The sequence below is a fragment of the Parus major genome, chromosome 8, assembly GCF_001522545.3.
Source record: "Parus major isolate Abel chromosome 8, Parus_major1.1, whole genome shotgun sequence".
Classification (NCBI taxonomy): Eukaryota; Metazoa; Chordata; class Aves; order Passeriformes; family Paridae; genus Parus; species Parus major.
This window is the reverse complement of record NC_031777.1, coordinates 22,178,646-22,194,842: the sequence shown is the minus strand read 5'-3', so window position 1 is coordinate 22,194,842 and position 16,197 is coordinate 22,178,646. Positions and strand designations below refer to the sequence as shown.

Below are 16,197 nucleotides of genomic sequence, written 5' to 3'. Positions count from 1 at the left end.
ATCACTGGAGCCGACCAGGTAAGGACAGGACACAAAGCTGCCCCATCTCAGTCAGATGCAGTAGGCGGCCCCGTGCACAGCTGCAAGTCCATTAAAAGCCTTACATACATTATCTTAATTAACTTTCTTAACACTTGCCTGCCCTAGTGAATTCATCTGAAGTTAAAAGCTGACTTATGCTTCTATTTGGCCTCCAAATTTGGAATTACGTTATGTTTCAATTTGAAACTCCATCAATTTAACAGCTTTGTCTTTTAACGGTTGAGATCAAAATAGTACAGGTGAATTTTTACCTGTATCAAGAAAACAGGAGACCTTATTCACATTAGTAACATTAGCACTTTTCTTGTATTGTTAGTACTAATGTTTGTATTTTTCTCATTGAGCTAATACTGTACATTGTCCCCTTATCATAGTTCTACTTTGTATGTTGTTGTCAGTCCTGTGGCATTTCGTAGGATAAGTGTTCTATTTCTTATTTGATACTCTTATTTTCACTTTAAGATTTTCATGAGCTGATCTCCATGTTATGATTTTTTATTTCTGCAAGACGACTCATACAGCTATTACACGAGTTCTTTAAGGAATTATGATTCACATTCTGATATCTCTTACACTATTTAACATGTGTCAAAATAAATAGTAGAAGGATCCTTTTTACTGCAAAAGAATATCTGCATGGATATTGCACAAATCTTTATCAACCAAAATACTATTTGAAGATTTCCATTCCAAAGCAATTACCACTCCTGCAGAAGAAAGCAGATGATGAAACAGGGGGCAGAAAAGATCAGTACTTAATCCATTATCACATCACAGTAATGCTAATCTAGGTGTAAGATTAATTTGGACTTCAAACATATTAAAGCAGCAAAATAAGATTTGCTTCCAGAAATGTTCAAAAGACAGTATATCCATATGATCAGATTCAACATTTACTGCAACCTTTCGTCCATAATATGAATTTGAAACCAACTCAGCGTTTAATAAAAGATAATACAAATAGATGATGTATGGAATCACTTACAGGACCCAAACATGGATTTTAATATGGGAAACAAAACTTAATGAGATCATCTTCTCTGACAGGGCAATTAAAACACAAGAAGCATATTTCCAAAGCAATCCCTTCAGTATTTCTCATGGAAACATATTCAGTTATTTGGATGTAGCATTTTGTTGGTTTCTACCTATGAGGTTTCTATGCTTTTTAATTCTGCATTTTTCCCTAGAGAACTTGACAGTTACTTGATAAATCAATTTTTAAAACATTTGGTTTAGCCCACCTGACCTTGGAAGTTAGTGTATTATTTCTGAAGTAATTTTTTCCAAACACAACAATTCAACAACCTACCAGCTTATTTCACAGCAGCAATGGTGAATAACCTCCAAGTATCTTACTACTGGTAAATCTGAAGTTTCTACTTTTTCATTTTTGTTTCCCTGACTTTGATTTCTGTTTAATTTAAAAAGGCAAACAATTCTTAGCAGGCTTACAGGTAATTTTTACTTGGGATTTCAAACGGCTCAGTTTACCTACCACTGACTCAAGAACTCATTTCACTGTAAAAAGAATTAACATTGTGCATAAAGATTCACGTAGGAAGGCATTTAAAGGCTCTGGACCTTGTGGTTCTCATGGTTCCTACAGCCTGGGATTTGGATTTCATCTTCCTGTCTCTCTACTTTTCTGTTAACTTCACAAAGTTCTCACCCAGCCACTACCAAAAATGCAGGCTCAAATATATACTTGTCTTTTAACAGCTCCAAGTTCCTCCTGTGCCGGGGCTCCAGAGCTGGACACAGAACTCCAGGTGGTTCTCACCAGAGAGGAGCAGAGGGGAAGAATTCCTGGCCTCCCCTTCTGCCCACAGGGCTTTGGATGTGGCCCAGGACACATTTGGCTTTCTGGGCTGGGAGTGCTCATGGCTGGGGCATGTCCAGCCTCAAGTCCTTCTGGGCAGGGCTGCTCTCATCTCCCAGACAGATCTGGGTTGGGCTTTCCCCAACACATGTGCAGGACTTTGCACTTGGCCTTGTTCAACTTGATGATGTTCTCACAGGCCCATTTCTGACACATGTCCAGGTCCCTCTGGATGGCACCGCTTCCCTCCAGCGTGTCACCCACTCCTCTCAGCGTGGTGTCACCAGCAAACTTGCCGAGGGTTCACTCAATCCAACATCATAAATGAAATGTCAAACAGTGTCCGGCCCAACACCACCCGCTGAGGACACCCTCGTCACTGGTCTCCACTTGGACATCAAACCACTGACCACAACTCTGAGTGCAACATCTATTTCAACTTTCATTTTTCTCACATTACCTCATTCTTAAATAAAAAAGATTTCCTATGAATTTTATTTAAAATTTTAACCTTTAAAAACTAATATGCTCAAATGCTATGAATGTTTTTCTCTACCTTATTGCTCTCTCAACTGCATTTTATGATCTTTACAGCTACTTTGACTCCTTTGGCTACATTTTCTAAGCATAAATCTTCAAGATGCCCTTAGTTTGGGAAAATCTTTACTCCATTCAAGGAATTAAATGCAGTTTTTTACTACAACTTCAAATATATCTACCAATTTTTTTGTCTTCATCGTCAGTTTTCATCTTCTGTTTCATCATGGTTTTCTGGCTGCTATGAAGCAGTTTAGAACTACACAAATAACAAATGGTAGATTCAGAGGGAAAAAAAAAAAGAGGGCTGATTATAGAACAGTAAAGTGAATGTTTTTTCAAACTGATGAAAAATAGATACCTTGTCCAAATATATCTCTTTGCATGGTTGAAAGACTGTGAGAGAAGAAGCAAGATTTTAGGAGAGGCATATTAAGTAAAAACCTATAATATTGCTCAAGCTGTTCCAAAATACAGTGCTTAAAACCAATTTCTAGCCATAACAACTATCAATCATGATCTGTTACACTAATAATAGGATTTTATTCTATTTTTGCTTTTTGTAAAATTGGCACACATCCAAGATGAAAAGTGGCAAAGAGGTTTTTCTCCCCTGCCTTTGTGTAGCATAATATACTCCCTAAACGTGCTTGTTACACAAATATTGAAGAACTCCATTTTTTTTTGAGTGTTCTATCACAACTAACTCAGCATCCCAAATTGAGTGCTTGCAGCTTTCACCTATATTTGATTCACTCATCCTTCACCATCCAAACCACAACTTGTTCCACACAAGACCAAGCAGCATTTGTTCATTTCTTTTTCACAAAATTAAAAGCCAAACCAACCATTCCCACAAGAACCTTCAGCAAAGACCCAAAACCCCAGCCCAGGTACGAAGGTGGCCTCTTTTCATTTCCACAGCTACATTTCTTGCTGGTTTGATTTTTTGGGTTTTGTTTTGGCTCTTTTCCAAGAGAGCAGGGGGGCTCTTGAAAAACCAACAGGAATCATTTTAATGCTTTCTGAAATCTGCCTTCTAGGAGTTTAGAAGCACTAATTCTTGCCAAGAATACTCGGGGAGAAACTGAGGTTGCCAACTGGGGAGAAAAAAAAAGGCAACCCTTCCATTTAAAACATCCCTTCTCTACAGTGGTCAGGTTTCATTTGCACTATGCACCCTGCTGACGTTCATTTAGCAGCCCACTAATCAAGCTCACTTCCTGAAAGAAACTCAGAAAATACTGAAATGATGGCTGTTAAATTCCAAAGTTTTCAGAAAACAGAAGGAACTTAAGCATAAAACCTCCTTTTGAGTCCCATTATATAATATTCACAGTTCTGTCTGACTTCACCTGCGGAACAACTGGGATCTGGCATAAGGATAAATGGCGAATAACGAGGGGAGGCAAAGCTCTCTTGGGACTAGGCTTTAGTTTGCCTACAATAGAGAATTTTTTTAAGTTCAGAAACAAAATAAAAATCAATAGTTGTTTCTTGAAACACTCACTTTCACCTGATATCAGTCATGAGCACAAAAAGAGACCCAGGATACCAATACTGGAGTGTTTTGTTTCAAATATCAGGGTCTATGTCAAGGGTATTTAAAGACATCTTACTTCAGGATAAACTAGGTCACCTGAGGATTAAGGGGTAAATGAATGAAAGCCATACACCAATCTCTCAAACAATAAGATAATACAGCTGTTTCTGGTTGAAAGGTGAAGTTTGTAAAACCCTTTGGTAGCATTATATTGTCTGCCAGAAACCACAAACAGTAATCACTTTATCCAGTAATTCTCTTATTAAAGACCAAGAGAACTACTGCCTCCCAGAAAGAACTTACATGCCACAGTGACCGGACTGACCTTCTTTGAAGTCACTGCAACTTTACCTCAAATGCTATTTTGTTTGTTTGTTTTTTTTTTAAACAGAGAAAAAATAACTTTATCTTGTGGTACACAAATGCTACACAAAAAGATGAAGTTACTTGTGAGAGTAATGCAAGGCAAGATCTACCCCAAACCTTTCTCATTCCACTTTCAATTCTATGCAAGTTATACAAGGGACTGCTTTCAAGAAACTGTTTAAGAAATGTGAATTAAGTACATGGGAAATTGGCAATTCCAAGCAACAGCATGTAAAGACCTCTCACCCCCCATTTAGACATGTAACAGGATTTTTCACCTGGTTATAATCACCTCCCCACCGCTATCAAAAAGAAGGGATTCTGTTACAGCACCATTTTTAGGTAACAGGTTTCCCCAAGATTGCTGCAATCCATACAGCCAGGCAAGGTACAGGCTATTTCTCTTGATTCATGGTAAATCAATATTATGTTCCCAGCACCACACAACTAAATTACACCTATTGCATCTGCTGCTGAAAGCTGTATGTAAGGGCATGGTTTTTCTTTAGTATTTCATTTTTATCAGTCCCAGTGGTACTACATTGGATTCTATGTTGTATTATGCCTTAACAAAAATGATTTTACTACATCACTCCATCATCTGTCTAAACTTAATCAAGCACAACATTGCTTTCTGAAGGTCTACAGTAGTCTCATGTCCCTGAGGGGCTTTCTTCATGGTAGCCACTTTGGAAGAAAAATATCAGCTCGGCAGTGTCAAACTCTCAAAATTTACAGGCTGGCAATCACCAACACATAGCAAAACTGCCCCAGATTATAAAATGGTTTAAAAAAAAAATATGTTTGCCCATTTCAATGGGCATTTCAAGAAGTTTTGGGTGCTATTTCATAAATAAATGTTTTGAGACAAAGTGCAACAGAACTGCCAGATTTAAATTTGGTCCGCAGAGTTTTAAGGTAGGGCCTACCAAAAGAGTCAACAAGCTCAGAACAGGAAGCTACCTGCCATTCACATTTGAAAGAAGAAAAGATAAAAGCTAGAAAAACAAATAGTAAATTACTGGGGATCATTAGGGAGAATAAACTGTCAGCCCACAGCCTTTGCAATCTGAAATCAATCTCAAATGTAAAATTACTCACGTCCGTATTCAAGTCACCTCCAATCTTTTTCTTGCCCATACCTTGCCACAATCCGTTCCTCCAGCCTTTAAATTTATCCCCACTGTTCAGGTTTTTAAGATCCTAATTGCTTCCCAACAGGCACCTCACAATTAGCCCCCCCAGGGGATCTCTCTACCAGTCAGCACACATTCTTCCACCTTAGCCAAACTGTTCACTATAATAATGAAATATAAAGCCGAAAAACGCACATTTTTAAAAGGAGATCACTACATGTACCTAATGAAAAAAAACAGTGTAATACTGGAAGCACTTAGAAACACTCTCAGGGCCACAGATTTGCTGGGAAGTGATGGCCATGGGTTTGGTGTGCTCCATTTCAGACCACGGCAGACTGGAGTCATCCCCAGCATGAACGAGCCACAGCTCACAGACCAGTGGAGCAGAAAGGGCTTTTTTCACAGAATACACCAGCCTACCCCAGTGACATCTAATATAATTTCTTTCTTTTGGCAGGCAGTACAAGTGACATTTATTAGCCTATGCTGATGTAAAACAAGTGATAAATGTCAGAGGCAATTAATATTTTCATCTTTTGAGAAAAGTAATTTAAAAGTAATTATATCAGGTTACAGTTGTTTAAGCTGTGGCATACAATAGGTAATATTTATATTCATCTTTATTCCAAACATGATTTTATCACACTAATATCCAAGAGCATTTTGAAAAAGAGAAACTGTTGGCTATAAAAGTATCTGTTGTGCTTCAACAATTTGATTTGAAGGGAGCATTGCTATTAGCAAAATGAGTCATTTAAAGATTTGATTTATAGATCTGACCAGGTAAAAACAAAGCTGAACCACTTTCCATCCAGAGAATGTGTTCATAGATGATGTGCTGATAACTTCAAAGCCCAGATTTAAAAGATATATATATATCATCTCTAAAAAGAAACAATACAAAACCATAAATTAAATTACCTATTTAAGAAAAGAAATTCATTCAAAAGACAGCAATGACATCTATCAGGAAGCATTCTGCATAGAAAGTGGATGAGTTAAACCCTTAATTCACTATATTATGACATGTTTGCAGTACAGCACTTCACCCAAAGCCCCACAGCAGACAACATGTCGGGATGCATGGAAAAATGGGCATTATTACCTTCATACATATCAATAAAATTGATACTGGAAAACAGTTATGGACAGTAAGGCTGAATGTTAAAATAAAGACCATCAAAATCTGAAACAACTGAATACTTTTTATTGGATCTCATTCTTGATCCTTGAAACAAAAAAAAAAAAAAAGGAGAAACTTCAAGGTTTAATCATATAGAAGCATTTCTGTAAAATGTCATGTGTTACATATTTCTACTACAGTATACAATAATTGAATTCAAGCTGAAATTAGCTTTCTAACATGGAATAGACTTTTACACTCTGAATCACAAAACTACAAAGTGTGATTCATAGCAAATCTTTAAATAGAGATTATGATTTCAAAGCTCATAAGCCAAGTTTAAGGAACTCTGCTGCATTATTTACAGTACAAACTCAATGTTTTCAGGAGATATGAGTAAAGTGAAAAGTTGTATTTCTAAAGCATACCTCCCTACATTAAGCCTAGTCTAACAAATCACTTCCATACCACTTGAATTTATGGTAGTTTTAGGTGGCTTTTATTTTGTTTAGCAATTCTTTTGAATATCACTGATAGCCAGGCCAGAAGTCATACTACTAAGAAAAACCATACAACTAGAAACATCAACATTCAGTGAGCAAAACTTAAGCTTCCACCAAAGCCAACCCCATGTCTTTGATTATTGAAAGATTATGTAAACATTAAACATTTTGTTCCTGGAAAAAAAAATAATAATAAAAAGCTGCTAGGCTATAGTCACAGATTTGAAAATTCAAAATATATCACACAATTGAAAATAAACTACAGGGAATACTTGACCCATGGATGCTAAGATAAAAACAGTTGCATTTTCACTCTGCTCTGGTGGGCAAAAAGACTTTGCTATTCATGTAGCTGCTGAACAAAGTAATCCAGTTTCCTGCCTCTCATTGTTGTGCTAAAATGCACATCAAAAAGTCTAGGGTATGCAATTCTTAAAAAAAAAATCTGAAGATTTAATATCATCTCCTCCTTCAGAGAATAACACTAAAACACTTTGGAGTCCACAAACTACTTCATATTTTTAATAGTAGCTCCTAGAAATTCAAGAATCACCAACCTTGAAAAGCCTATCCTTTCTTGATCCCAGAAATGATAAAATCCCGTACCTTCTACATGTCAGATAAATACTAATGGCTTGGGTAAAGCAATTTAATATTAAATAAAAGAGGAACAATTGATAAATCAAATGAGAAATACTGCCCCATATATACAAGTGACTTTAAATGTCTTGACATTTTAGAGAGCTTTTTCTAGGTGTTACTAAAATACTGCTACTCCTAAAATATTTTCTCTCATTTATGTGGCTACTATCCACAATTTACAAATATTCAGAATGCAGAGATAATTGATATTTATCCCTTGAAAACACAAGAGGACTACCTCCTCCCAATCAGTAGTGATAGTTTTTCAAAATTAGATTTTTTCACTTGGCATGTTTTAATCAGGTTTACTTTAACAAAAAAATTAAAAATAAAAAATCTTTCAATGTATTTGAAAAACGAAGAGGCAACCATAACCAGCAGAACTGACAGGAAAATAAAAACGTGCTCTAACCAATTTCAACTTCCAGGCTGATGACATAAGCCTAGAAGCAAAATACACGCTGCCTCACTGCAGGACATTTCTTCTCATTAAAGAGGTAAGTGGGTCTGTGTAAGCAGTGAAGACTATTAAAGATAAGCAGATTAAACACCAGTCTTGCAGCATGGCAGCATTATGTGATGTTGCTAGGCTGGAGAACTAGTTTCCCTTTAAGATTTGGGATTTCCAGCATTAAACAAGTACAAAATGCAGAGATATTAACACCAGTGAAACACGCCAAGTGGCTGATGGAGAGGAGGAGAAACACTCCCACTCTCTACACAGCAACCCCTGTCACCAGCAGCAGCAAACACCATTCATGGCAACAGCAAGTCCATCTGACATGTTCAAGCCAATGAAATGTATGAAACAGGTATTACTGTTTATCTTTGGGGAGAATCCCTCTAGCCAGCATTTCCTTAGGCTCAGGTTGACACATATAGATCCATTCTTTCATGCAGTCACCTGCTAACAAAACCTCCCTTCCTGAAGTAGTAGAATTAATTACTGGTATTTTTATCTTTTTCTCACAGCCTGAAAATAAAAAGTTTAGTGCAGCTACACAAGCATTCACCAAGTCCTTACTGACAAACTGAAAGCACTTATTTAAGCATAACTACAGCAAATTATCAAAGCAATTTAACAATACCCTGAAGACAGCAGCTAAATGCCATCTTTTCTGCCTGAGCAAACCATTTAACCTTTTATCCTTGTACATATTTCAAGGACCTTTTATTCTGACAAGGTTTCACATTTTTTCCTTGCTATATTTTCTAGCGTCCTCAAAGTGAATGCCAGAAGCATACATTCCCCAAATTTAGTTCCCTTCCCTACTCCATTGCCAAGTGGACCACAAGCACTAATCCTGAAAAATCAAACCACTGGGAAAGCCCACATGCCCAGAAGACATCCACCAAAAACCCACAAGGCTTCACACCTGTCTGAGCATGAATCCTCAGTCCTACAATGGGATGTAACATACAGATTTCACAACAATCCATTTTCCTGACATACAGCATCCCAGCACAAGATTAAAACAGACTCATCTAATAAAACTTCACAGGTTTTTTCCATTGACTTTAGTCAAAACAAGTTGCTTATGACTGCTCTAGTTAATGAATTGTAGCAATCATTCATCCTTAGTCAGAGTCCCCCAGTTCTCCCCAGCAGAAGACAGAGCACATTGCCCAGACAGTCTGGACACCCACAGCCATCAACCTCTGCACAAGAGCGAGGTCATTTCCCTTCTCCACACAGGTAACAGCAAAGCAGATCCCACTCCTCTTGTCAGCTGCCAATTTTCACAGAATCTAAAGAACTTAAGACTATCTTTTTAATTAATTTTAGGTGTTGGAAATTTACTGAGGGAACAAGAGCCAAGCCTGAACATAAATCTTGCTTTTTTTGGAAGCCAACCTGAAAAAATTATTTTTCTTTAACTAATGTTTTTAAAAAGAAAACTAGTATATGCACTTTCTGGTATTCTAAGATGAGTTTAAAATTTCAGTATCTGACTAAATCATTTTTATTTATCTTCTCATGTTATCACCTCTTCCTCAGATGTCAGTGTAAGTGGTGACTGCCTACATCATCACTGTTGGAAGCTTTTCAGCAGATATCTGAACTGTGGGTTCAGCTATGTTCCTGGTAAATCTGTGAGCAATATATTTCCCATAGCAGGCTCCCCTACAGCACAAAACTTGTAGTTCAAAAACCCAAATCCAAGAGACTTGTAACATCTGAAGAACTTTACATGTGTATGTATGCATGTATCTTCATGCTAAACTTACAAAGATAACCTTCAGTTTAAAATGTAGATATTATTTAATGCATATTTCAGAAGTTTTCTAAAAGCTGAACAGAAAAATGGAATTTTGAGTCCCATTCAGTGTCTCCCTTAACTGTGCACAACTTATAGCCCTTTAGAGAGCAATTTCTACATTTTTTTAATAAAAATACTGTAAAAAGCAACATTCTTACTAACAGTATTTTTATCAGATCTTGTAATGAGCTTTGTAGCCAGCAAAAAATGTCTTCAATAATTCTAAAGTACACTCTTTAAGAGACAAAATTGAAGAGCTTGTTAAGTTCCAGGGTCTCTCAATATGGCCAAAGATGCACCAGAGAAACTGTACTGTGCAGTCAGCCTTCTCTTGTTAAATATATTAAAGCTTAGAGATTCCACTGACTTTATTATTCCCTTTCTCTATAGAAAAAAACAAAAAAGTGCTCAGTCCTTGGAGTAAAATAAATCAGCTCAAGAACAAGTGCACCAAATACTCTGAGATTATACTCTCCATGCCCTATTTCCCCCCTGCCCCCAGGAGGAAAATGTTGGATTTATCTTTTAAATTAATGAATCATTCTTCTGGTGGGATGGAAGGCATGGTTTTTAAAATATATTATATTTTAGCCAAACATGCTGTGCACTAGAAGCACTAGCCAAGACAAGCACATTCAAGTCCTGTGATGCAGTTTCAGATCTGCGCTGAAACCAGCACAAAAGTGGTCCCACAAATTACCTAGTTGAACTTAGCCCAACTTTCAGCAGAAAATTAAAGGGAGATATCACACACTGTAAGAAAAGATGGACACAGGGAACTGTGGGGATAATGTCCAGACACATCTGAATACTGCTCACACAGCACAAATGCAGAATAGAAGCTGTGTTCAAGTATCTGAAATTTGGAATATTACACTCTCCATTACTTTTCTTACTTGCATTCACTCATCAAGACTTTGGGGATAGAAACTCCAATTTCTTGCATGTGTGAGAGGAGTAAAGGCACACATGCACCAGCTCCTGCAATGCACAAGAAAGCAAAAACCCCACAAGTTTCTAGTACAAGATGACGTTCAAAATCCCAGCTCATCTTCACAGGGACTCACTGGGTACTACTGCAATGATCTACACTAAAATACCAGCAACAAGAAACGTACAGGGAACAAAAACAAACCTAGGTAGCCTCCTAACATTTGTGGCTACATCACAAAGCATTTTATGTAACGACAAATAACTTAGAAATCCAAATACAGATCTCTGTACAGTGTACAGCAGAAACAGCTCCACCACTTAGCACCTGTCCCTAGGCAGTAATTTATGTCAAAAGTCCAAGTTCATTACCTAAAATGAAAGCCTAGAAATTAAAGGAATATTCTATTATTAGAAGCTTTTTCTCAGCCTTTTCTCAATACTGTTGGACAGCTAGGTCACTGTGAGCATGTTATATATGTGTGCATATTTATAAATATATACAGTTAAAGGTACACAGAAAATCTGATTTGCCTCTCCTGGACCTTACATTTCCACACATTTCACCACTACAAATTTGTAGACCAAATTTGTGGCACCAAATAGGATGCAACAAAAGCAGACTGAACAAATGAAGAAGGTGATACAGAAGAGCCACATGCCAGTTTGACTTTGTATGTAGGAACATTCCTGCTCCCTTTAGATTTTCTGCTCCCTCTAGTCCACAGCTATTTAATGCAGGGACCAGGGCTGAGAGAGTCCCCCAAGAAGACAAAGTTATCACAGTGTTGATATCACAAGCATTTCAGGTGATGGAGGTAAAAGGAAGCATGAAGAAAACATATGCATACATTTGCAAAGTGCCCTGTATTGAAGCGTAAAGGAAACAAGATTTTCACAGTGCAACACGATTAAGTACCAGAACAGGTGCCAAAAAAGGCTGAAGAATCTCCATCCCTAGATGCACTCAAAACCAGCCTGGACAAGTCCTTCAGCAACTTGATCTAAATTTGGAATTAGCATTGCTTTGAGTGGAGATGTTGGATTAGAGGACCTAATTTGGGCTGTGCTGTTCATTTGAAAAGCCATTGACATCCAGTATGAACTAAGAAAGAATTTTTTTCATCAAACTAGTATCACCCAGCTGTCCAAGGGAAGTAATTAAATATATTGCCTTGGCAATGAACCAACAGCTTTTTATTTTTTTCCCTGATTTTTAAAGTTGAAATTGACTATAAAATGGTCAAGCCACAATTTCTTCCAAAAATTCTACTCCAAAATATAGAGGGAAAAAAAGATCTAACATTAACTTCCTTTTGGACATCTGCCTTATTTCCTGATGTCCCTTTAGTCTATTTTCTTAGTTCCTGAAGTATTTATTGATGTAGATATTGATTACACCTATATATATATATATGTGTGTGTGTGTGTGTATGTATATATGTATGTACGTATGTATATGTATATACATACCTACCCAACTGTGTACAGACAAAATACCACATCTAGACAGTAAATACTCAGGACCACCAAAATGATGGAATTTCACAAAGTTAAACCAGAGAAATACATTCTCATTCCCAGCAGTGTCTTCTGCTGACACTGGTGGACATTTGGGCTCCTCTAACCTCCCTCCCTTTTCCAATACTCCCCTGAAGAATTACCATGAAAATCACTCCCTAACATGTCAAATAGATACAATATCCCCAAGAAATTCTAGATTCAGAAAAGTAATAAATGGCTTGAAAAAAAATCTGATTATCTGTGGACAGAAACAATCTTCTTGGTTATGAAACTCTATTTAAATACATTGAAAATAAATATTTTTTTTCCCAAAAATTCAACCCCAAACAATTTTACTTACTCCTATATACTCAGTTATTCAGAAAGTAAATACAGCTAATTTTATGATGAGGAAGTGCGCTATCCTAATACACTGTCACCATGGTGTATGCATACACTGTGTCAAGCTTTTTCAGTAATAAGCTGGCCCCAAAAAAAAGACAAAAAGAAAAAAAAAAGGGAAATGTAGAACATATTCTTGTAAGGCAAAAATTACTTTGTAATTGCCTTAAGGCATCAGCAAGGTATGAACAGCAATATGTTAAAATACTAAATTTATTTTCCTCAAAGGAAGTTAAACAATGGGACAGGCATGGTTAATTTCATAGGCAACATTCATGGTCTATAAACAATTACTTATGCTAGCAAGTAGGTAACAGGCTATATACCATCCTATTATAGTGACAAGAGGGACGGGGGGAAGAATATGGTGCACACAAGCCCAAATCTATTCCCTGTCCATCTCACACAAGATTTTGGAGCTCACTCACTTCCAGCAGTTTTATTCCATAAGCATCAGTTCAGTTATCACACACCCCTGACACTGGCACAGATTACTGTTTGTCATACCAGTGCAACTGAGGGCAACTTTCACAGCACCAGTACAAAATACAACTTCACTAGTATGTTTGAGCACAAAACGAATTAGAGTATTTATTTCAACAATAGCTGTTGAAAGTAAAATACAAATATTATTTGCATTGTTGAATTGCATTCTGGTTTTGGGTTACTGTGCATTTGAAGCAATAAAGAAGCATATGTCAAAAATAAATGAGAATATTCAATCTGCTTTGACATTTAATTTTTAATTAATGCTCAAGTAAAATGGCTACTCTAAGGCAAGTCTGACAAGTCATGTAAGAGATTTTTCTATGTATCTGTAAAAGTGAAGTTCCAAAAATAAGGAAAGTATTGTAGTTTATACTTCACTCCTTACCACAGGAATAGTCACAAAACAGGATACAACCCAAGACATTAAAAAATTATTTTATTACTGTATACAAAATCCTGCATTTAATTTATAAAATATACACTAGATGAAAACAGAAAACCTCAAATTCTGGAATCATTGTTATGTACTCAGTCAACCTGATTTACATCAAACAACTGTCAGCATTTTTATGAGACTGTCAACATTACAAGCAGAAGAAAAAATATAAGAAGGCTGAAGTTACACTTACCTGCAGCCCTCTTCTTCGAAGGATACTTGAATCATCCATACTTCGACTGGTGATCACTAAAGCTCACTTGCTTCTCACTAGCTTTGCTCTCTAACTGTTAAAGAAGTCCATTATTTTCAAACTTTTTCTCCCCCTCCCACTCGCCCCTCTGTCCACTTGCTAAAAATAGGACATGGTCTTTCACTCGCCTGTCATGAAGAACTGCAGCCACGGTCTCTGACTAGCTGTATGTAATTTTGCCTGCCTCTTTGTGGCACATTTAGCAAGTCACACTGGAAAAAATCTGTTTGACTTTCCTAAATCTTTTCAAGGTTGGATGTCTCACTCCCCTCATACACACAACTGTCTACAAATATGTAATAATAATCCACAATTCCACATAAAGCCAAAGAGTGGAATTTAATTCAGATCCCACACGCACGTATTTTTTGCTTTACTTCAATTTACTTGAGCTGTTATAAGGGATCAGTAAACTAAAACAGCTGCATTCATTTACTGTGTATAATAAGCTCACAAAATCCAGGTCACATTTCCTTTAAAAAACACACAGTCACGCTAACTAAAAAAGCAATACTGTGGATGATCCACCGGCACCTAAAATACAGGAAAAATCTCACTATGAAAACCATAGAAATTTTATTTTTCCCAATTCTGAAAAATTCCTTTAATCCTTTGCAAGACAAAGCAACTATCAGATTCTTCAGATACTGTCAGACATTCTTTTGTTTCTGCTATCTCTGAGGTATGCTGGGCTCCTCCATGCAGCAGGCACGGCACATTCTTCAGCTCATTGCTGAGATCTTGCGACTCTCATGTGCTGAAGGGTCTGGAACACATGTTGCAAGTTCTGAACATTTAAGAATTCATTCATCTATTCATCACTGACAGAGCTGGCTGAAGTAGCCCTTCCCTCATCGTCACCCATGGCAAAAAGGCAGAGGGGTGGGAAAGAAAAGGAGACAGCACAATTCAGCTGAGGCTTTTTCAGCCCGTCCTGCAGTTTCTGTTTTCCAGCTACCTTCACACAGACAACTCCAGCAAGGTCAAAAAGGGCTTCGCCCCTTTAGGTCCATTATGCCAATGCCATTTCAAAACATGAGCATATACAGCATGTGTTGAAAAATAAAACAACAATAAAGCTTCTAGCTATACCGAACACCATTTCAGTAAAAACAAAAATCTAGGTATGTTCATCCCAGTATCATTTAAATGACTGAGCATGTCAAGAAGCCTTTGTCCTACACATGCCCTTTCTAGATTAAAAAGGAAAAAATAAAGTATTGCAAATATAATGAACAACCTTCTGCCGCAACAACCTTCAATTTCTTAGCAGAAACCTAAAGCAACAGATTTCACCTCCTGATAAAAGGAAGAGTCTATTTATAACTTCTGAATATAAACACTGCATTTAAAAAGAACCTAACTTCAGACTGAAGGATTTCATGAGATACATAAATCAAACTTCATCGAGAGCTGTGTTTATGAGGGGATTTCAGCCAGACATCCTCAAGTGTGCAAATGCAAGAGCGAGCGGAGCCCAGCCCGAGGGCTGCCTACCACAGCTCCATGGAGTGCTCCTGGTCCCACTGCTAGGACAGCTGCAAGCCAAAATCAGTCTCCACACAAGCACACAGGTTGGCGGTGCTTAAAGGAGCAGAGATTTACACGGAAATCTTTAGCTGATCTTCATGCTAAGTGACCGAGTCACATGAGCTGAACACATCACTGCAAAGTCAGCTGGAAGCAGATACAACTCAATCCCATTCACCAGGCTTTTTTTTTTTTTTTTTTTTTCCTGATCCTCTGCGGAGCGAGTGTGGTCTTTTATTGAGAGCAGCTAATAAATCCTCCCGCTGCCGTCCCTCCTTCCATCCATCTGCCGATTTACACGAGCGAATGCCGAATGAGGGCTGCAGCGCCTTTGTGCGCTCCGGAGAGGGCAGGAGCTCATTTGCATGGAGCCTACTGTACCATATAAAAACCTGCGCTAGTGAAAACAACTCCATGAGCCACTTCATTTTAAAGGAACAGCATCTTCTTTTGCAAATGGGGCTGGGGAACAGCGAGCCAGCCACAAAACTCTGCGGGAGAACTTAAGGATGTGTCACCGCGGGGAACGGCAACATAAAAATACAGATTAAGCTCTATTTAATAGCGTAAAATGATCATAGGACTTCACTGTGATAGTATTTAAGACAGATCTCAATAGCATTTCTTGCATTTTGCCATCAATTAAGTTTCCTCAGAAAAAAATACAAAATACTAA

At 37.5% G+C, this 16,197-nt stretch overlaps 1 protein-coding gene across 10 annotated transcripts in view; it reads right to left on the bottom strand.

The window, feature by feature from the left end:
• MAST2 (microtubule associated serine/threonine kinase 2) overlaps nt 1–16,197 on the bottom strand; it is a 167,328-nt gene that overhangs the window by 124,819 nt on the left and 26,312 nt on the right. For 3 of the 10 annotated variants that reach the window (XM_033516481.1, XM_015636250.3, XM_015636252.3), the window contains exon 1: nt 13,932–14,721. The exons of the other annotated variants lie outside the window; for them this stretch is intronic. In XM_033516481.1, coding sequence (XP_033372372.1) covers nt 13,932–13,970 — 39 coding nt within the window. In that variant the 5' untranslated portion in view covers nt 13,971–14,721. Of the gene's footprint in view, nt 1–13,931; nt 14,722–16,197 lie in introns of those variants that run through there. 10 annotated transcript variants of the gene reach the window in all.